Source organism: Phyllostomus hastatus, unplaced genomic scaffold (assembly GCF_019186645.2).
Source record: "Phyllostomus hastatus isolate PE091 unplaced genomic scaffold, TTU_PhHast_1.1 phas_contig_159, whole genome shotgun sequence".
NCBI lineage: Eukaryota > Metazoa > Chordata > Mammalia > Chiroptera > Phyllostomidae > Phyllostomus > Phyllostomus hastatus.
In genome coordinates, this window is record NW_025333640.1 from 33,686,455 (window position 1) to 33,709,117 (window position 22,663).

At 35.5% G+C, this 22,663-nt stretch overlaps 1 protein-coding gene across 1 annotated transcript in view; it reads right to left on the minus strand.

Annotated features, from left to right (window-relative positions):
* Positions 1–18,003: 18,003 nt before the first annotated feature.
* The window catches only part of PCDH10 (protocadherin 10), a 39,917-nt gene continuing 35,257 nt past the window's right edge, over positions 18,004–22,663 (minus strand). The window contains exon 5 of the mRNA XM_045831892.1: positions 18,004–19,169. Within this exon, the coding sequence (XP_045687848.1) occupies positions 19,150–19,169 (20 nt within the window). The 3' untranslated portion in view covers positions 18,004–19,149. The remainder of the gene's footprint in view (positions 19,170–22,663) is intronic.

A 22,663-nucleotide genomic window follows, 5' to 3' on the forward strand; every position in this document is an offset into this window, starting at 1 on the left:
AATTATAAAGAGTTAAAAAGTTATCCAGGTATCTTACTCTTCCTAAATCAATTTGTCTCTACTTTTCTAACATTCCAGGAAAAAAATTACTTCTCCGACTGATGCAGAACATCAACCTGACTTAAGCGGCTTCATTCATAAACCCTTCCCAATTATGTTTTTAAATCATGGATTCTAAATATTGGGCATGGTGCTAAACTCCAGGGATGTATAAAAGGAAACAGGAATTCTTTCTATTTCTATTGGCAAAGTAATCCCTGGAAATAACAAAATCCTTTCCAAGTAATTTAGATGAACATGAGAAAGAAACCTCAAATGGCCTTCTATTTCAATGCTCTCAAATATCTGCATTTTATTTTGATGATAATATATAGATAAAATGGTAACTGCTGTATTCAGAAAAATAATGACTATTCACATAGCAATTTAAAATTCCTCTGTTGTTGTTACATAAAATCATTCATTTTATCAACTTATCGCTTTAATATGTAAGCATTATCACATCAACAAAACAAAGAGAAATTGTCTACGCTACCACATTTACAAAGAGGATACAAATTATTGCTGATAAATTCTAGAAAGAATCTAATCATGTCTAATTCAATTCTACTTGTCTCCTGTAATCTTTACTTAAACCAATCTCTGTGAATAAATCTTCTCCAATTAAATGGCAAAGGCTTCCCCCCATAATCTCTTACCTCGTAAACTTATCTTAGCCATGCTCATATATTGTCTTCCTCAATCTTAAACATTTTATGTATAATTTTCTGATGTCCCCAGATTATAACCACCATGTACACAAAAGTTTTTGATTCACCCTTAAGTCTCTTCCAGAAGAAGTGGTGAAAGATCAAGTAAAAGATGTGCAGAAATCTGTCAAGAGAAATAAAAAATGTTACAAAAAATTTAGCATTTGAGTCATTGAGGAATAAAGGATAGGTAGGGGTTGACCTGACGGAACAGTGACCATGGGTGCTTCACAGAAGGTGAATACCAAGTTCGAGGAGCAAAGGGATTGAAAGGGGCTTGTGCAGTTAGGGAGAATACAATTCAGGGTTCCTAATGTGAGGCAAACTCAAGAAAAAGGAATGTTGAATTCATTGGTCAGAGTATGAATTGATGTTTTTATATTTTATCCGGTAAGGCACTGAAAGGTGTTCATATACTCTATGCAGTGTAAATCTTTTAAAATATTAATTGGTGTGTCAGATATAAAACAGGTAAAAGTGGAATGCCAGTACTTAAAATGATGGGCCAAAAAGCCAAAGATCTTTTGTCTATTTTCTAACACAATACCCTCCCCTGACACCAGCAGCTCTATCTTCTACGTTCAAGGATATTATGTGTAATTAGTGGCTTCATGTCTTTGCAAATAATACCTTTAGCTAGAAAAGTCCTCGGCTCATTTGAGTTGAAAATGAAGGTTGAAAGACTTAATGACTGGGCATAAGGGCTGGAAGCCAAGGGTGCTCAGGGATTAAACTATGAACGGTGCTACCTTTAGAGAGTGGCTGGGTTAGTTCTGTGGCACAGGGAAATAAGCTGCACCCAGGACATGTTACACAGCTGCCAAGATGAGGCTTTAATTCTCCAATACATTGCATTGCAGGACTGGTCTTAGAAACACGAGAATTTAAAGCGAAGAGACACCAAGTGGTTCGGTTAGGGTATACTGAGACAAAGTGAGAGAATACAGATATCAATGAATCTAAATGCGTAAAAATAAATTTTTAAGTTAGCACAGTTTGAACATGTTTATATACCAAGAGAAAAAACAAGGGAGAAAAAGAAGAAGAGGAAGAAATTGATGGAGCAAGGTGTCCAAGGATGCAGGCAGCAAGGAATAGTATTAAAAGCATTGCTGAGTAGATCAGTGTAAGAACTTAAGACAGCGTTCCAAATGAGATCCTTCAATACACCCATGCGTAGACATTTCAGATACCCGAGTCTGAGCCAAAGCTTCCCTTCTGTCTTAAGCCAACTTAGGTTGACGCTCCGTCACTTGCAAGAACAGCAGTCCTGACTAATACAAACAGGGCCCCAAATTGTTTTCTTTTAAGAAATGAAGATGGGTGCAGACAGTGTTGATATTACAAAGCTTTTAGAAGTTATAGAACCCTTCCCGTTGCCTAAATCATTTCTCTAAACTAGGAAGCAAGATGCTGACCCAAAAGATGTGGGGAAGGACCAGCCCGGACTTCGGAGTTGAGGAAAGTAGTGGTGATTTGTCATCAAAAAGGAAAGGAAGGGTGTATACCATACCGTCTCGTCTCATCTGATCCTGGAAGCTAAGCAGGGTCAGGCCCAGTTAGTAGTTATGTGGGAGAAAAGGAAAGGAACAGAAAACATAATAAAATTCGATTGCAGAGGGATGTTTAGTCTCTGTGATCACTGATCTGATGGCATTTACCTAACTGTAGAAAACAACGCCAGATTATGGAATTCATAAAAGCCATTTTTCAGAACACACTATTTTAAAACCAAATTTTATATTATTTTTTTATATACCTTACCTCTTGAAGTAGAAATGCATGCATACTTACCCTGTATGAACTTTTTAGACTTGAAAAGTTATTTTCGTTATCTGTTATTGCTGGTAATTGTACTCGTGTACATATCAAATATTAATCAGATAAATCGTGTTAGAAAGCCTTCCTGTTAGGAAAAAATAATTATCATTTCCTCCAATGCTTACATTAATTCATTCCCCTCTCTCCATCAAGGTGTGCTCTCAACCCTTTTTAATTAAGAATAAGTAAAAAATACAATTTATCAGTGTCTCAGATCCTTATTATCCTTGATTACATGCAAATAAATTCATAATAGTATTTTTTAACACAGAGAATTGTTCTTCACATAATTTCTGAAGGATTATAGGTACATATTTAGATCACTAGGTGACACTCCTGTTGAGTTTTATTTGTATGTGTATGTATATATATATGCACATACACATATATATAAATTATGTTATATATACATAAATATAGCATATGTCCATATTTATATGTGTGTGCCTATATACTCACATATTTATACTCAACATATATACTATATAAATATAGTATGTGGGTGTACATATCCTAAACATAACTTTGTAAAAACATATTTTTTAAAGATTTTATTTATTTCTTTATAGAGAGGAGAAGGGAGGGAGAAAGAAAGGGAGAGAAACACCAACCCATGTTGTATTTACCTCTTGAGTGCCCCCTACTGGGGAGCGGCCTACAACCCAGGCATGTGCCCTGACTGGGAATTGAACCAGTGACCCTTTGGTTCACAGGCCAGAGCTCAATCCACTGAGCCACACTAGCCAGAGCTATTTTCTGATCTTATGACTCAAAAGAGTTAATACATATTGAAGTTTGAGAGAAAAATAAATTTAATGCCTATATTCATGGCACTTCTGTGTAAAACAAATTCTCCCAAAGATCAGTTTTCTAGAACAAATAATAACAAGGTGTTATGCATACTTGCAGAAAGAGAAAGAAAGAAAAACCATTTTATTTTTGTTGGTGCTTTCAAAAGACATGGCTGAAGAACATTATTGCTTGACCATCCCCCCAACTTACAAATAATTGCTTAAGGTTAATTTATAAGATAATTTTTGGAACATGACAACTGTATTTTTAGTAAACATAATGTTATGAGTGCATCTCCAAGTTCCCTGGTTACCACATAAAGACCATTGATTTTATAAATGGTGAAAACTGTATATTTAATAATAGGAAATAATTTCACAAAAATCAGCATTGTTACAAACAGAACACTCTGCTAAAGCTCCTCTGATATGAGTACTCAAGGCATAGCTGAACGAGCCTCAAATATGGCACTAATTTATAGTAAAGTGTACATAATTAGTAGCAAAGCTGTGCTGGCGTTCACCTGATGTGAGGAAGAGAAGAGTGGACAGGGGAAGGTAAGGAATATTTTCCTGATGAAAACAAAACCTGTATAAAAACATGTTTTTAAGTTGCTTTAACATTCTCATAATTATGATCTTTTGGATTCTCTTCTACTATTAAATATTCTTAAACTGATAAACATTTGTGTTATCTGCAGGTTCAATAAAGAAGTTTCTCCTTCTTTTCAATTTTTTCTCCAAGGAAGTTTTACAATAAAAAAAGACAAAAATCACTGACATATTAAGGCCATGATAAGTGATCTAATTTTGACTTTTGGAGGATAATTTTTGCTATAAATGTGATGATGAAAGCCAGGAAATATGTTTTTAGCATCTTCTATTAAAAGTTACAATACAGAGAGGGACTTTCAACCTCCAAGGGCCGGTGTTTGAGCTGTCCCCAATGGCCTAGGGAGTGAGTGATTTGGCCACTGAACCCCAGGCATGGATTTCAAAGCCCAGGTCACCATTTTACTTACTTCTGATGTATCAGACCTATGATTCTTTCACTATTGTGCCTCAAAGTTTCTTCTCAAGGTACAGTCTCAAGGTGCAGGGTTGTCTCTCAGTCCCTAGCAGTATGCAAATGAGATCTTTGAGCTCTCTTTGCAATCTTCAGGAAAAAACTGAGGCACGGTTTGATGAAGTGATTTTTCAAAAGGCACAGAGAGCAGAAGTTTTAAAATAAAGATCTTAACCCAGGCGTGTCATCCTGTGACCTGAGTTTGACACGTGTACAGGATGCACTGCCTTTGAATGGCGCAGATCTCACTGTCCTCCCAGTTCACTACCTGAGTTTGAGTCACTCTCCTCAGGGCCTAAATTTCCTCCTCTGTAAAGTATGTGACATGGTCAGTCAACATTTCCCAAAATATGGGCTGCAGGCTCTCATTTTGGAATGCTAATTTTGTTTTTGTTTTTAATTTTTTTTAAACATCAGTTTTCTTTTTTTAAAAGATTTTATTTATTTTTAGAGAGGGAAGGGAGGGAGAAAGAGAGAGAGAGAAACATCAATGTGCGGTTACTGGGGGCCGTGGCCTGCAACCCAGGCATGTGCCCTTACTGGGAATCGAACCTGCGACACCTAATTTTGTTTTTAAAAAAGGTTTCTAGGGCCGATTCTTAAACATGATACTCCAACTGTCCATTTGAATATGAAAATTCCCATACTTCTCCCAGGTTCCCACTCTTCAACTAAGGGTTCATGGCACATACTTTGGGAAGTCTAGCCAAGGCATTCTCGAAATCCCATTTTATTTAATGCGTTCAACTGTACTCTATTTTATACGACTGTATTCATTTCCAACATTGTCCCCATCAGGACCCTAACTCATTTCACACACACACACACACACACACACACAAACACACACACACATGTCCTCGGTGTAGTGTGAGATGTACTACTGTAGTTTGGAGACTTAAGGAAAAGCATGCAAACTACAGTTTAAATCTTGAAGTATTTTTTTTATCATTTGTAATACTTGCACTGTAAGTAAGCTTTGTTTAAACCATATGGCTATGTGGTTTGAACGTGATAGAAATTTATAAATCTAAAAATAATTTCTTTTTAAGATTCAGTATATAATATGTCTATTTTAAACATTCCTAATGAATCATTATTTGCTTAATTAATTTATTTTATCTTCCCACACTATTTAAGATAGCTAACATCAGGGGTTTCATAAGTAAGAAGTTATCTCCAAGCTCCAAGACTCACCAGCTTTATAATTCAGAAACAAACAAGTATACATACTTTTCATCATCTGTAAATGGGTTTAAATATCATCTTTTTCATATAAATGTTATGATGACTAGTATAGGACTTGTCACAAATGAAACAATAACTGTTGCTTTCACTGTAACTTTAGAATTAGCTTAGTTTTGATTTTAAGGTGAATCCTATATGTTTACATTGGTTTGTGCCCCAGTTTGGAGCTGTAAAAAGAAATCAGGGCTCAAATGTTCTTTTATTGTCTTTATGAAGGACAGATTACCTTCCAGTAAAACCCGAAGTTACCCTTCCCCATCACTGATAACTGGAAGCATGGTCAGTTGTTACGAGTGTCGTGGGGGTGATTGGTTCGTTGTTTCTACCCAGAACGTTCACTGAACAGGGGGATTCATGCGAAGGTGGGGCCTGAGTACGCTTCTCATTCATGTATTTTTTTTTTAAATTGCACTGTCAGCTAATTAACAGTTATGTTTTTCTCAGCTGAGTACTTCTGGAGTCATTATTTTCTTCTCCACATACTTTTTTTTATTCATGCGTTTATTTTTTATTGTTTTTTTGTTTTTCCTCATACACTGGGAAGACTGGTAAGGGGTAAGCTGTGCAAAGTGCCAAACACGGTGAAATTTCCTGGCCTAGATGAAACCAGTAAGTATTGCATTATGTGCAGCACCTACTTAATTCTGCTTGAATCAGTGAGTTTCAAAGTGTATATTTTGTTCAAAAATGTCGCCTTCCCCCTTGTTCTGATTTCAATTGTATAATATATGCACATTCTAGAAACACCAGAATTTAGGATGATGTTGTTGTCTTTAATTTTAAGACACATTTCTCTTTATGTAACAGGCCCAGATATCATTCTTTTGTTTGTATTATAATTTCAGGAAAAGATATGTCTTTTAAGTAAAAAACACTCATTATCCATGGCTGAAACAAAAGAACAATTCTAAGATGCGCATTTACTTAACTCAAAGCTGTCAGTATATTAAAGGTAATAGTGCCTACGCTTTGAACCTAAAGTTAAGTATGTTTGACTCTGTTTTTAAATAAAGGTAGTGCTGATTTCAAGGTTTTGAACATACAGAAATCCACTGTGCTCCTTTTATCTTTCTGCTGGTGATAAGAAAGAATGTGGCACTTCAAATCCCCTGGACTCTGCTGTCACTGGCACAATAAACCCCCCTCCTGTGCAGAAGATGCCCTTGTCTGTCACTGGGATCTCCGGAGGTGAAGATTGCCACGTGGCTTTTCTGTCGACTTCTTGAAATGTAACCTCCCACCCGGCCACCTTCTCCAGCGTGACAGATTGGGCCAAGGATTCCATCACCAGGTCACACCGTGTTTTACCACGTGGGGCCAGGTGTCATCTTCGGGGAAGGCAGCTACGCTTTTGTCAGAGCGTTTCTCTTCTTTCACTTAACATCTACTCACCTGTTGGCGTTGAAAGAATAAAAAATACGAATGGATAAGTCTCTCCCCGGGCAGAGTTTCCGTGCCCCCCAAGGCCGCCTGGGAAGTGAGAAGGATCCTTCCGTAATCTGTCAAAAACTGACACCGCTGTGTAAAGAGCTGTTCATTTCTATATCTCATTTTGGATTGATGTAGATGCACTTTTATATCCTTCAGCCAGATATAACATTTGGCCTTTCATGTCTCAGTTTGGAGCTAGAGGGAATTCAAAGTGTAATTATATCAATCTGCATATAAAAGGCTGTATGTCCTGCAGAGGGTTCAATGGAAAAGCAAACTCTTTCAAAAAAGAAAATTAGAAATAATTCCCACAACTAAAACTCACTGAATTTAATTCATTTTTTTTTCATCTGATGGGAACGGTTTTATGTTTTAAGCCAGTAAGAGATTAATTCAGAGAATGATGGGGACTTTTTTTTTTTCGTGAGGTAGGGAGGTGAAGCGGGATAAAGGAGAATTGAAGATTGGAGAGGAAAGCAAAGAAATCGTGTGTGTGCATTGTGCCTGTGTCTATGAAAATGCTCACGTCTCACCAGGAAAATCAGTAATGAGTACTGTTGTAGCAGACAGCAGGATTCTCATTTGCATATTGTATTAGTTATCTATTGCTGCATAACGATATACCCCTAAACACAGCAGCTTAAAAAAAGAAACATTTATCATCTCTAAATGTGTGTGGGTCTGAAGCTATCGGCGCAGCTTGAGTGGGTGCCACGGGCTGCAGCCCGTCCTGAGACCGCGGTCAAGGTGCTGGCAGAGCTGTGGTCTGCTTTGAACATGTGTTGAGTGGGTGCCAGCCGGCTTTGCCTCACTCACCGGCTTGTTGGTGAGTCTCCGTCTCTCGCCATGTGCATCTCACCGTAGCCTCCCTGACACCTATGCAAGCAATCCAAAAGAGAATAAAACAAGAAGGTCCCTAAGATTGAAACTATGGCCTTTTTTAACCTGATTCAGAAGTGACATTCCCTCATATCTACCACGTTCTTTTCTTAGAGGCAGTTACTGTATCTCCCACTTACCTTCAGGAGAAGGTAGTCTCTCAAGGTTTTGAATGACAGAAGCAGAAATCATTATCCACCATCCCAGAAGGTAATTACCCCACACATACACATTTATGTTAAGTTGCTCAGGGTACTTTGTTATATTACGAAAGACTTTCAAAATATAAATTCTATAATTGTTTTTTTCAACTGAGAGTAAATGCTACCACACAAATTGTGCTGTTTTGTTTTTTCCAAATATTTTCTCTAACCATGTCATCGTGTTAGTTTTAGAAAGTTTCATAATTTGACAGTGATGAGTATAGTGACTTAAATCTTTAAAGTAACTGTTTTTATCATTTACCATGGAAAAAACGACATTAAAACCCTCGAAAACATAATTGTGTAAATTCTGGAGCTAACAAAATACTTAGCACTGAAGTTATGTAGCATATGGTTATCTTAGTCCCAAACAGAAAATGTGTCTGTATGTGCCAGCTCTTAATTACCAGCTCATTAACACTCAGGTGTCAATTGCTGGTGGCAAAGGCAATACCCAAATGGCCTAGTTTCTGTCATGCACAGTGTAATTAAATTGACCTCGAGTACTAAAGCTTGCAAGTTGCCTGATACTGTTTGGACACTAATTTCAGGCACTATTCAAAGTAGCGTAATATGATGAATAAACCAACGCAATGAGAGGGAAGTTCTATCAGGTTTTAAATTATATTTTCATGTAGAATTATAACCTTAAAGATAATTGAATAATCATAATTCTAATCTATATGAAATACAAAGGTGCAAATCACATATTTGATTTTAACATCATTAATCTAAAATGTTAACATCATTGACGGATCAAAAACGTCATTAAGAAACAATTAGACTTCCGAGTTGCTCTCATTGGCTGTGTACGTCAGTGATCGGTTATCCTCTCGGCTGAGAAGACAAAGAGATTTCCTCCTCAAGGAGTTCAACATAGAGATACCTAGATCGGAAGATAACAGGTCATGTCTGGCATGAGATCGTCATACCACAAAAAACTTGGGATCCCAAGTTTCCCAGTCATCTTTCACAAATTAGCTCTCAGGATGCAAATGCCCAAGTTCATATCTCTAGGATGAAAACCCCCAAATATTTCTCTTGGTGTCTAACTATCCCCAAAATAAAAATATACCCAATATATTAACATCAGATATTCCTTAATTAAATGGCCCAGCCAGATCACCATAGTGACAGAGACACTCAACAAGTCCTTTGTGCAGCACAGAGCCGCCTTCAGCGTTTTCGAGTACTGTTCTTAATTACGAGAAGACAGCCACCACTAGCTGCCTGGGGCAGCCATAGGGACATGATTTGTAATGGCACACTCTCAGAAGGAGCCCAGAGGTGACTCGTTGTGGGGATTGTGGGGGAAAAAAAGAGATCCCAGCACAAGATAGGATTCCACACAGCACCCAAGCTACCTAATAAGAGTTGTTCCAGCAAGGGCAGCTACCTAGCCTGTTTTCTTTGTAACTGTTTCCCAAGCTGGCCGTCATGCCTTGGCTCATGGGAGCAGCACTCCACCAGCTCTGCACGGTCTCCAAAGCTTCCTTCCTACAGGCGGGAGCTTACACCTGGACCCTCTGACATATCCCACTTGCAGGGAAGGTGTTGCCTTGCCAGTGCTGTGGGGCTAAAGGATGTCACTTGTCTCCCAGATCCCTCGGCAACCTGGAGAGCCCCTTGGGAGCAACTGAATTTTGAACACTAATGTGAGTTTACACACTTATGGACCATATCACCAGCCACCGTCGAGTAGGACGGAGCTCACCGGGGTGCTGCTGCTCTTCATTTCTGAGGATCTCCCTGATGAATGGCAGGCCCTAAGGGTCGGCACACATCAGGAAGTTGTCTCAGCACCAGGATCCTGGCCAGGAAGTGGCCCCCTTTGTACATTTTTATCAACTGTCAGTGTGTTGGATAAGAGTTGAACCCTTTGAGGCAAAGGATTCTGGGAATCTCTTGCCTCACATAAACCTCAAATATAAATTAAGGTAACAGATGTCACTACTAAGGTCACCATTCAAGGCCTCACCAGAGCACTCCTCATCCCAGCCAGAATCCCAGCCAGAGACTGAAGTTGGGTACAGTAGAAAGTCTATCAGTTGTTACAAGACAAAAAATCTAAAATCCTATGGAAATGTTAAAAGATGAATAATGCAGTTCAGTTCCCACTGCATAGCAAGCATAGTAACACTTGAGTGATACAGAGAAAATTAGCAAGTCCTTCTGCAAATAACGTTATCTTCCTCACACACCTTTTTCTTTCTTTTATGTTATCTTATTAAAGACAATAGTATCTACTCAGACAAACTAAAAATCCCACTCCTGGTAACTGCTCTCTTTCTCATGGGTCAGCTGCCTGCCTAATTGGGGAGAAAGCATACAACTATTTGTCTTCTGCAGTGTCTCTCAACCTTGTCCCTCTCCCTTTGTTTTCATTGGTCCATTCTGAGAGTTCCCTGGGCCTCGCTAGAGATTTGTGACAACATGGGGTCTTTCCTTATCCCAATTTCCCTTGTTTTATCTTTTTTCCCAGTTGGGAGAATATCCCAATTTCTCTTGTTTTATCTTTTTTCAAGGTTATGAGTTACCTTACTAAAGTTAAATTAGGTAGTCATTAGATATTTGCAACATTTATTTTTATCACTTAGTTATTGTATGTAATACTGGGGGGAAAACTTCTAAAAGGAATGTTAAAACAAATATTGTGTTTAAACTCACTGTGCTAATATCTAAAATTTTTTAAAAATCCCTAATACACCTTCTTCACTCCAGGTAACTGATGTGCAATCAGAAACTTGCTTCCCAGCTCAGCAGGAATACCCTTCACCACTAATCGCAGCATCACGACCTTGTCATAAAGCTTGATGGGGTTATGCCCATGTCACATGATTCTGCATGATCTGTTAATGGTATCGTCAATTCCTCCCCTCTTCTGGACACTGTAATTACAAGTACATTATCTTAAAATCACTGAGACACATTCAAATTGAGTCATATTTGCAAACACTGGCATGTGAATCTAGATAACTTGAAGGCACCCCAATGAGTGAGATTGGTATCACTACATTTTTATTTATTTTTTAAAGATTTTATTTATTTATTTTTAGGCAGAGGGGAAGGGTGTGGGAAAGAGAGAAAAACATCAATGTGTGGTTGCCTCTCACGTGCCCCCTACTGGGGACCTGGTCTGCAACCCAGGCACGTGCCCTGACTAGGAATCAAACTAGTGACCCTTTTGTTTGCAGACCAGTGCTCAGTCTGCTGACCTACACCAGCCAGGGTGGTATTACTATATTTTTTAATGAAATGTGTATATACATCTTCCTTTTTATTCCTTCTTAAGGCATTCTATATGACTTTATTATTCTTTTCATAACCTAACCAGAATTACCTCAAATCTTTTATGTGTATTACTTTTCTTCTTATTTTAATTTACATGTGGATATGACTATGTGGACTTCAAAAATCAAAACTGCTTTTCAGTCTCTTAAAACTTACTGAAGAATGAAGATAATGATTATATTATCTCCCTTTTCTCTCTCTTATTTTTTGTTTACTCCCTCTAATTTGACTTTACTTGGAATATTTAATTATAGCCATTATGTTGATTCTTCGTAGTCTATGAAGCCCAGTAATAAATTAGGGTAGTTTTCACACAATGTCAAAAGAAATTGATCATTGATTGCCCAAGCGTAGAAAACCCCAAGCCAGCTTATGGATGCAGATATTATTACCTTCCATCCAGGCATTTTGATCTTCTACAGACTAATTAATAGAACGTCACAGAGTGTGTTTACCTACAAAACGAGTCTTTCCTTTCCTGTACTTCTCCACACAAGTCTCTCTTGTGTCAATTAACATCTGTCGCCAAATCACCACGTGCCTCCTCTCCCCACCTCTCCCTTCCTCTCTCTCACACACACACATCGGTTTCGAGAGAAATATATTGCCACAAAACTGCAATTGATGATTCACTTCATTTGTAATCAGAGAACACAAGAAGAAGAGAACTGTCACTCTTTTACAGAAAATTCAGGTTTGTGCAGTTCAAAACCTCAATTGTTTTTTTTTTCCCTTTGCCGTTTTTAAGTGAGGAGCACATTGATAAGGGGAGGGGGCTTTGGGGACTGCGTGCCGGTCCAGGGGGTGGCAGTGTCAACTCAGTGGCCTTACTCCTGGGCAGATTGGTTGAGCAGGCACCTAATGATCATCAACTGTTCTCAAAGAAAAAGGACAGAAGGAGAAATAAAACAATAAATATCTTCATGCACACAATATTCTCAACAGAAGTTTTTACATGAATTAATAAATGTCTTTTAAAATGTAAATGTTTTTTAGAAATATTAGTCACAGATGAATATGAACTGCTTGGTTTTAGCTGATGAATTTATAGTTCTCCTGACAAAGAAACAGAACTTTCAACTGATTAAAGAGAAAAGAGAAATATTTCTTAAAATTTTTGAGCAGCTGAGGGGACAGCTCTAGAGAATGGTCTGATCTGCCCAGCTAAGAAATGACAACTTTAAGAAGTCTATAATTAGAACCATTTTAAAAACTCCAATTCTATTGAGCCGATATGGAATTCTGCCCAGATGCATTTTTATAATATAATTCATATGTAAAAGAAACGTGATTCTGTCAAATATGCATGAATTCCAACAACTATCTATTTGCATGGGGCTGGGAAGATATTCAGAAAGCACATTGGGGGCCAAGAAAAAAGAGCAGGTAAATACGTTTGAGTAACCACACATTTATATTTTTCAATAGAAGGGAAAGAGGGGAGTGGAAGGAGGTGGCTGGAACTCAGGGGCTGTCGGTTGTATTTTCTGGACTCCACCTCGCCAACACATCGTGAGGCAAAGGAGAGCTGAGCTGATCAGCAAATACCCAAGTTAAGTCCATTGTTTTCAAACCGTCGCTGCTTAAATACACCTCGAAAGTAGCCTGCACTCTGGAGGAGGATTTTTTTTCTCTTTGTAGACTATTTTCTAAACTTCTGGTAACCAAGAGTAGGGTAAAGTCACGGCAAATAATATTAATAATAAAATATACCACTGGTGTGTTAGCATTGTGTTATGTATTTCGCATGCATCTGTTCACCTAATTCTCACAAAATTTCTACAGCTAATTGTACTTCTCCATATGTTACAAATGCAACATTAAGATTAAGATGAGAAGTGACTTTTCGAAAAAGATCGTCCCTGACTTTCCACAGCATTAAATTAAGTTTAAATTTGAAATAGAGATCATATGGTGCTGTGCTTTTCAAACATTTGGGGAAGTGATTCGCAGTAAGAAATACATTTCACATTGTGACCTATTTCACACATATATCTGAAAAAAGTATTTCACAAGGATCTATCTGCTTTTGCCATAAATTATGTTTTAATATTTCTCTATTCTACTATTTTTTTTACTTTATTTGCATCCTGTTGTTTTTGTTATTTTCTTAATATATTAATTTGCTCTCATGGCCTCACTGTTGGATTTTGACCATAAAATCTGATTATTTAATTATTCAACTATTTTGATTCTTTAATATTTTACTATAAATTCTTTGGGTTCCCAAAGCAAACTAGAATTTCTATGAAGGCAGATACTACCGCGTGTTATTGCATCCCCTCCCTGTCAGACTTGCATACATGTGTAACCTAGTAAAATGCAATTTTACTTCTGAAAATTCATAAAAGTGGTTAATGAGGAGAGTTCATGATGTGATCCACAGAAGGGTAAACTCAAGGGGCAGGAGAACCAGAACAACCTGTAATTGTAACTGTTAATGATTCATTGAGAACGAGCACCCGTGTACGTTTTCTGTAGTTCTTTGCATCCACACCGTTGGCTTTAATAGATGTTCAAAGCAAGAGAAATGCCAAGCCCTCTCTTTTGTTGCTTCATAAAACTCACCTCTACCCAGACATGTGTAGTTTGAACTTAAGAAACCAGTTTTACAAACTACGCATGAGATTAAGAAACACACTTCGTATGTTGCCTTTCAGCCATTGCAGAATGTACATTTCTATAAATTGGTTCCAGTTATTTTTGAATTATACCTTCATTTATATTTTCTTCTTGGAAAATGACACCCAGGTATATTTTATTTTTTTCTTATACTTCCAGAAACCAAATATGAAATATTTTCTCCTAAAATTTTAGACACACGTTTTTCTTTTATTACTTGAAGGCACGCACATTCTATAAACAACCTCTGTATTAATACTCATAGGCTCTTTGTGTTACTACAAATCCAAAAAGCTAAAAAAGAAAATATAACATCAAGTGGAAAATATACGTTTAAAATACTCATTGTGGGTATCATGGGAACCATATGGGACTAAATGCCTACTTTCAAAACTATAAATACAGTGAAATCCTTTAAACCTAGCATATGTTGCTTCAAACGAGACTCAGTTTTGAACAGATGTCCCCTTGAACCTGTTTTATTAAAACTAAAAGTACTAAATCAGAATTAGTTGTTTTTAAACTTAGGGCCATATTTTGCCACCGAATTTTATTCCAAGATCCCACCGGCGCCAGTGGAAGATCCAGGCGTGGAAAAATGGCATAATATGTATCCTAGTTTTATTTATTTCATATGTATACAGCAGTATAAAATCATATAGTACATATACACTCATTTGACTTATGTAGTATTATAGCATTCACAGTAACAAACACTATAGTTAAGATTTAAACTCATCTTTTGTTATAATACCCTGTTTTCACTCACAGATAACTGTCTCAAAAATGTGTTTAGAGCAGAAATTCCCTGCTTACTTTCAGCTCAAGGATGTATGGATGAATTGGAAGTCTGAGTTCTATCGTTCAGAAGTTTTGGAGTCTCATGTGAAAACTTAATTTTTTTTTTTGCATCGTTAATGCCATATTTTCACGCAACTCAAAAACATCTGGAGTGCAAAACGTCAAACTATGCATGTGACAAGTTTTCACAAACTAAAAGCCATTTTTCTAACTTTACAAATACTGAAAAATAACAGTGATTAGAAATACATGCATGCACATGGAAGGCAATAGGATTTTCGTCTTATTATTGCCTGCAATACTCTGGCGGCAGCCATCTACCTGCATTCACACAGAATGCTGTCCTCTAAAACCTATGCAGAGGTTTCGACGGGAAAAGATACTCTACCGAACAGGAGTTTCACAAAGTACTGTATAAGGACTTCGTCTGACCTAGCAGAGGGCTATTCCTGGAAGTGCAAACAATATATAAAATAATTTTACTACTCCATGGCATAAAAAATATGGAATTCTGTCATTTTCTGGTTTTCTTTTCTTGTTAAAAAGGAACATAGAAAGGATGTTAAATGCAAAGCCTTTACCACTACAAAATTAAAGTTGAAGGGAAAGAACCCAGGAAATTGCAATGTGAAAAATACAATTTCCAGAAAAATTATCAAGTATACCAATGTTTTAGGTATTTTTTTTAGATCCTCGGGTATTAAAAGTACACACAGAAATGTGAGGAGGAGGGAAAAACCACATGCAATGACAAAGAGCAGTGCTCTTATCAGCCAGTAATGTGGATAATTTTCCTTAAATCATTTAAGATTTGCAACATTTTGACTGAGTAATTATATTAAAGATGAACTTTACTCTAGTAAGTAACTTTTGGAAGGTAAAATGACTCAATATAATGCACAGTTATTAAAGTTTATGTTAAAAACTGCAAGGATTTTTTTCCATCCTTTTATTGGAGAAGAAGGGGGGCGTCTCCATTAGAAAACGTCTCACAGCAAATTATCACACTATTAAGAAATGAAACAAGAGAATGAGTAACTAAAGTATTTAAACCTTCTATATTACTTAATTTGCAATGTTTGATAAAGGCATTGCATTTAATATCGTCATGAAATAAAATTTACATACTCCTTAATACTTCCCCCAAAAGATGATTCACATATTGAAACAGACATTATTATATATGTACAGTAATTCCTTTGTGATATTTAAATATTTAACTTAAAATGATTCCACAAAATTATATTCACAGTTAAAAATTAGAATTTTACACGTGGCTGAAATATTTCTAAAAATTGTCATTTGACATACCTTTGAAACATTAAGACACTGTTTCCACAGGAAAATATTTTGACTTTTAACTATTCTAAAACTATGTTAACAAGAAGTAAATACCATAATTATGCTTTTCTGAAATAATTTATTGATGAAATGCTGTCTTATAGTGTGGATATTATTTCTGTGATATATATAAAATTATGAAAATTTGATATTGGGATGACTATAGTAAATAGAAACCCTGTTTTACAATTCTTTGCATGTGAATCTAATAAATGTTTATTTGGAAACCTTAAATTGTTGGTTGGTTGCATTTTCTATTCATAGTCGCTATAATAATATATAACAATTTAGCCAATGTACTAAAATCATACCCTTATTCTGTTGCAACTGCTGATTTATTCTGGATGTAGCAGTTGATTAATAACCAAATTGTTTAGTATCTTATGTTTAAATAATTCTACTTGTCCTATAAATTAGGTAAACATTTTGTTGTTTTTGTTTCTGTACATGGATAATAAAATTTAGGAGCTAAAATGAAAATGAGTAAAACTGGTTACTAGGCTGTATTAAAAAAAAACTAATACACAAATATATAAGAAGCCGGTTCAAGAGAGATTATATACAGTGATATAAAGGGCTAAATAATTTAAAAAATTAAGTCAAAAGAATTGGTAGAGCTATTATATATAAAGTGAGTATAACCTTATTTCCCATGCACATAAGGCAGATGGATGTGGATTTTCCCCATAATTATAAAATGATAAATAACAGGTTTTAATTAAAGCAAGGTGATTCAACAAGAAAATCATTTTCTTGTTTGAAAAGCAATTACAACAAACACACTTTTTCTAGTTAAATTATATAGAAACATTTTCTTACTAAAATAGTCCATCATTCAAAATATGAATGTAGCAATGCCAAAAGTCTGAGCAATTTTGACTGCTGCACTTAGTGACTATGTGTGCTTTCGTGTCAGAGACGATGAACTAACTTCGAATATTTGTAAAGGGTCCCCAAAAGACTGGAACAGTACACACATTATTGTGTTCTATAAACTGATTGTGATTATGACATTAATATCTCATTTGATGACTGTCAAGTCAGTGACACTGTGATGTCACTCAGGTATACACCATCAAGGACCTATGAGTATATGCATGTGTTTTAATGTTAAATCTAAGGAAACTATTCCCATATAAATATGATAAAAGTAGGTGGAAAACATTTGTTATGTGTTCGTTTTTAGTCTATTCTTTAACAACGTAGCATAGCTCAAACTATCATTGTAAAATAAGATTGGGTGAACATTAAGGGAGATATTTCCAAGTAGGTCTGTAATTTGGATTGGGCAAACCTTTAGATGTAATGTTGAAGGTTTTTATTTTTAATGGGAAGCTGTGACAATTCTGGGGGTTTTTGTTTGTTTGTTTAGAAGTTTATCTCACATTCTCTGATTTTTCCTCTTTTAGTTTTGTTTCAGTAAGCAATAAATAACAGTAGAAATAAAAGAATAGACATAAAAGAAAAAAATGCACCCTACTGAATTTAGTGATTAACCTTGTTGACATAAAGTAAAAGGCAGGCTTCCCTTTTCAAGGCTGACTTATGAAGAATTTTCTCATTAATACAACACTGACTACATTTAAGCTACAAAATTTTCACACATAAGGTAATACTGAAACAATAACATACCATGTTTCTATCTCCAAATTTATTAAATTTGCTTTAAATTTAGAGATTGTTTATATGTTATAGTTATTCATTATCAGTTCAGGTATTTATATACCTCTGTATAGTCATATAGAGTTATAAATATCCATGTGTTATTAGAAGTCACATAACTATGTAAAATAAAATTCTGTGTAAGTTATATGATTGAGGACTTCTTAAAATAGCAATCTTCAATTACATATTTTACACCACAAAATGTACAGACACCCAGTGTTTGTTTTTTGTCCTAACAACAAATACAGGAGGATGTATTGATTTTTTATAAAAGCTTTAAACGACTCTAAATTCAAAGCCATAGAAATAGAATTGAAATGATATAGATTGTTGGTATTTAGATGGTACGTATTCAGTGCCCCTCTGATAACATTGGCAGCTATATCTTTGGCATTGGAAATTCAGTACAAGTTCTTGGCAACACTTTGTAGCTTAGAGCTTCATTTTCTTTTAAACAAGGAAAAACAGGGTGGGAGAAGGCATGAAAGCTGGGAGGAAACTATTAATGCTTATTTTTTGTCTATGTAAGTTTATCTTTGGGACCCTGAATTACCTTTTACTTTATTGTATGATGTGGACTGCATGAATCCATTTAAAAACCAACTGAGTTGTACCACATTTTAGGAAAATTATATAATATAATATATATTTATATTTATTTAGAAGCTTTGAAATAGTACAGTAAACACTTTGCAACACGGTGTATAAACTACAGAATGTCTTTGATATTTTGTGGGTCTTCAGAATACAACATTTTCTATGACCCACAGGTGAAAAGAACATAATCACAATCTCTCTGGTAAAGTTGGAATAGTTTGGGGAACACTTGATCACACAAAAATAATATAAAACAGTCAAGTCGAAAACAGTGATATTGCATTTGTAATGCACAAATTTCCTTTATCCTTATGACTGGCTTCTCGTGGTGAATATAAACATGGAAAGGGCTCAGTGACATTTGGAGAGAGTAAGATAGATAGTGCTGTAAACAGGCACACACTGATCGGAGAGGCAAAATCCGTTGCCTAAAGTTTCTACAGTTCTGCACATTTCAACTCATTTCTCAGGCCTGCTGAGAGCAAGGAGGTCCTCTAATTGGCCACGGTGACTGCGGGGGGCAATCGACTACTCAGTTACATACAACTAACTGGATGGCCAAGATAATGAAGTTGAAAAGTTGATGCTTTTGTTGGTCGACTTTGTGCAAATCATGCTGCTTCAGGGAAGTCCTGTAGAATTGACTAGCATATCCTTTTCCGTGCTGTGAAAAAGAAAAGAAAAAAACACTCTAAGAAAATGAGCTCAACGTTTGGTGTTTAGAATCGAACATTATTGTAACAGACACAAATATACAGTAGCAACGAGTTGTATGCCCAGAGGAGAGTCCCCCAGAGTATCAGAATATTTCAGCATTACCTTGGTTTCTGTTTGTCACAGTTACTCCGTTGCTGGGCTTTCTAAAGATGACAATTTTGATAGTTTTACAAATAGGGTTTGCATGGGAAATATATACTTCATGTATGAACCACCAATTATGTGAGATTAACTTTTTAAAATTATCTATAAACCAACCCCTACTTTATTATTCACACAGGATCAGAGTATTGCAAAAATGCATGGCTCTCACATTTTTAGAGCAAGTCTTTAGAATATCTATGAATGACTTGTTATATTTGAGTTAATAAACTCTAAAGTATATGTATTAAATTAACACATAACAGAGAGAACTGTACCTAAAAGTATTTATGTATTTAAAGAAATAAAGGATGATTCACGTTCTAGATTTATTTTCTCATTTTTTCAAATTATATGAAAACCAAACCTTTTTATGGTCTATGATTTTTTAAATGCAGAAATGTATTCGCTGAAATGAATCAGTTTTCTCATAAAGAGGGTAGAGGTGAAGAAAATGAAAAGATATTGAATTTGGTCCAATCTTATAAAATGTATTGAAATACATCCAGATTCAATCATTCCAATTTTATGCTTTTAAGTGTTGTATACATTTATAGTGATAAAGCCTATTTCTTCCCACAATCTCCCCATAATCTCTGTAATATTTGACCATGAGCTCGATGAGAATAGAAACTTGCATCTCTTAGATCAGAATCTGGCAATATTAGATCTCTATTGAAGATGAACTGAAACTCAAGATTGTTCGGTTGTGATAAAAATCACCTACAGGAACATCTCATTGAAAATTAAGAACTAAACTGCAATGCATGAATAAATGATTTTAATCCGGTGAATAGTTGGCATTTCCCCAAAAATGTAAGAATATGCTGATCAGTGCAATTCTTCTCCCAAGGTATTTCCATTCATTTCAATTAGATTATTTATGTATACATTTCTCCTAATTTATTTTCCCTTATTTGTCAGTTACTTTTACTCCCAAACTCAGTTTCCGACCAGACCATCACACATGTCCTTACTAGTTCATCTTTCAGCAGAGATGCAGCAATTAACATTGTAGAAGCAGTCACTACATTTTCCAGGAATTAAAGTACAAATGAACAGAGGCATGCACTTTATAGTAACCAGCATTGAAAATGATCAAAACATATTCTGTCTTATATCACACAGTATCATGAATTAATAAATGAGTCAGCAACAACACAGGACCACATGGTAACTGTTATACTTTACCTAGTCAACTGCTACCGAGAATATTCTGTTAGCAAATAGAAATTTCTTTAAAAAAAAAGATCTTTTAAAAGAATCAAACCCCATTTTTCTATGCCCTTGAATTCAGTTCCCTGTTTTATGATAAACTGGAGTATAAATGATTCAAATATACTCTGATAATACCAATAAGAATTTAAAACTCTACAGTAAACTAGAATAGTTAATTACCATAGAAATTCAGGTTTATAAAATAAATTGAAATAAGTAACTACAGTGACCAAGTAACTTATATTCCAAACTGAAGAATTGCGTGAGAGAAGGAGGACACTATTGACAATTGCACAAAGTATTATCTTGAAAGAAATGGATATATTGAAAAGCTACCTTTTAATATAAATGCAGAAATTAGTCAACCTAGCACAGCTTTAAGTCTATAAAATATTTCAGATTAGGTAAAAAAATTACTTTGAGACAAGCTACTAGCATCAATATTGTATGTTCATTTGCATACAAAGAGAAATTATGTTATTAAAGTGGTTCAGAGATACAAGAACCCAGAAGTATAGCACTTTATACTCAATATCTTTCACATAAACATAGGCTTAAAAGGCAGATAGTAATCACTGCTTAGAGTTACTGTGATCTGCTTTTATTTTGCACTATTCCAGTATTGTCTGAATAATATAATCACCTTTTTGTCAGTTCAGTAATGCAAATCTAAATCGGACACGTGTAAGGACAGAGATTGAAGGTCAGTACAAATTAGAATGGGGAGGGACGACTTCCTCCAGCACAGAAGCTAATTTGCCAAGTGTGAAGTACCGTCAGACAAACTAGGGAAAATGAAATACGATATTATTACTAAAGTCATAGTCACGCACATTTTGTTCTAGGGCCTTAAGGGGTAAATGTGAATACTGAGTAATCATTATTGTTTGGGGACTGTATGAGTTAATAGTGGGTAAGTAGCACACAAGTATTATTTTTTTTTAAATCAATGTTATTACCTTTTCAAGTCGGTGCCAACAGCAGTTACTCCTCAGTGTTAACTATTATGACTATGCGTTTGCTGAAGCATTTCAGGCTGGAGAGAATGGGTCAGATACATTGAATCTCTCTGTTTTCTTATATATTCTATATGTTTTAGAACTATCATAGCATACTTGGAGAATTTCACAAATGCTTTTTCCCCTAGCTATTAATCACCATATGTGGGGAACTGGTCACTTGATGTGAATGATTTTCTTTTTAGTCAAATCCAAAGTAATAGGAAAGAGACTATTAGTATTTCTTCTCACCTCTATTTATTCATTCACCGCATTTATTCTTCATAGTCAGTCATAGAAATGTTACATTTAGCATTTATCTCACTGAACTGCAGGTAAAAAATCACTCAATGGAAAAGTGATATTCAAATATCTACCTTTTTATAATTCAGCATATATATGTATGTGTATATTTGGCATATATTTGTATGTATATATCTAGTATATATATAATTTTAATGAAAGTTTAATGATACCTATTTTTATATAGTGCAATCTTGTTATTGCCTTTGATAATTTGTAATGTATATTATTAAACTATAGAACTTTAAGAAATTCTAATTAATGATTTAAGAAGAATGACTATAAGCATGTATGTTTCAAAAACACTTGTAAAAGTATCAGCGCTGATATCCTATTTATATCATGTATAATAATATAATAATAGGCACTAAAATAATGTGTAATATATTACTATGACAATTTAATAATTTCAGTATTCATATTCCTATACTTTCATAAAAGGAGGCAAAATGCCCTTTATACTTATGACCGTACAAACCACAGAAGCTAAAGCAATGAATAAAGCTTGTGAAGTAATCTCGTCTATTTCTGCAACTGAAAAACAGAACAGCCTTCAGACATCCCAGGCGATTGAGACTCTCCACTACAGTGAAACACTTCAGGGGCTGAGATCAGTAACCTACTCCAGAGCTCGTCCCAGTGTTTAATGAGCCTCACATCAGGACACTGCTTTATATCTAAGGTGAATCTGGCATACGAGAGTTTAAGCCCATTACCCTTTGGAGAAGTCAGAAACACCTGCTCTCTGTTCCCAGTGTAAAGCAGATCATAAACTGCAAGA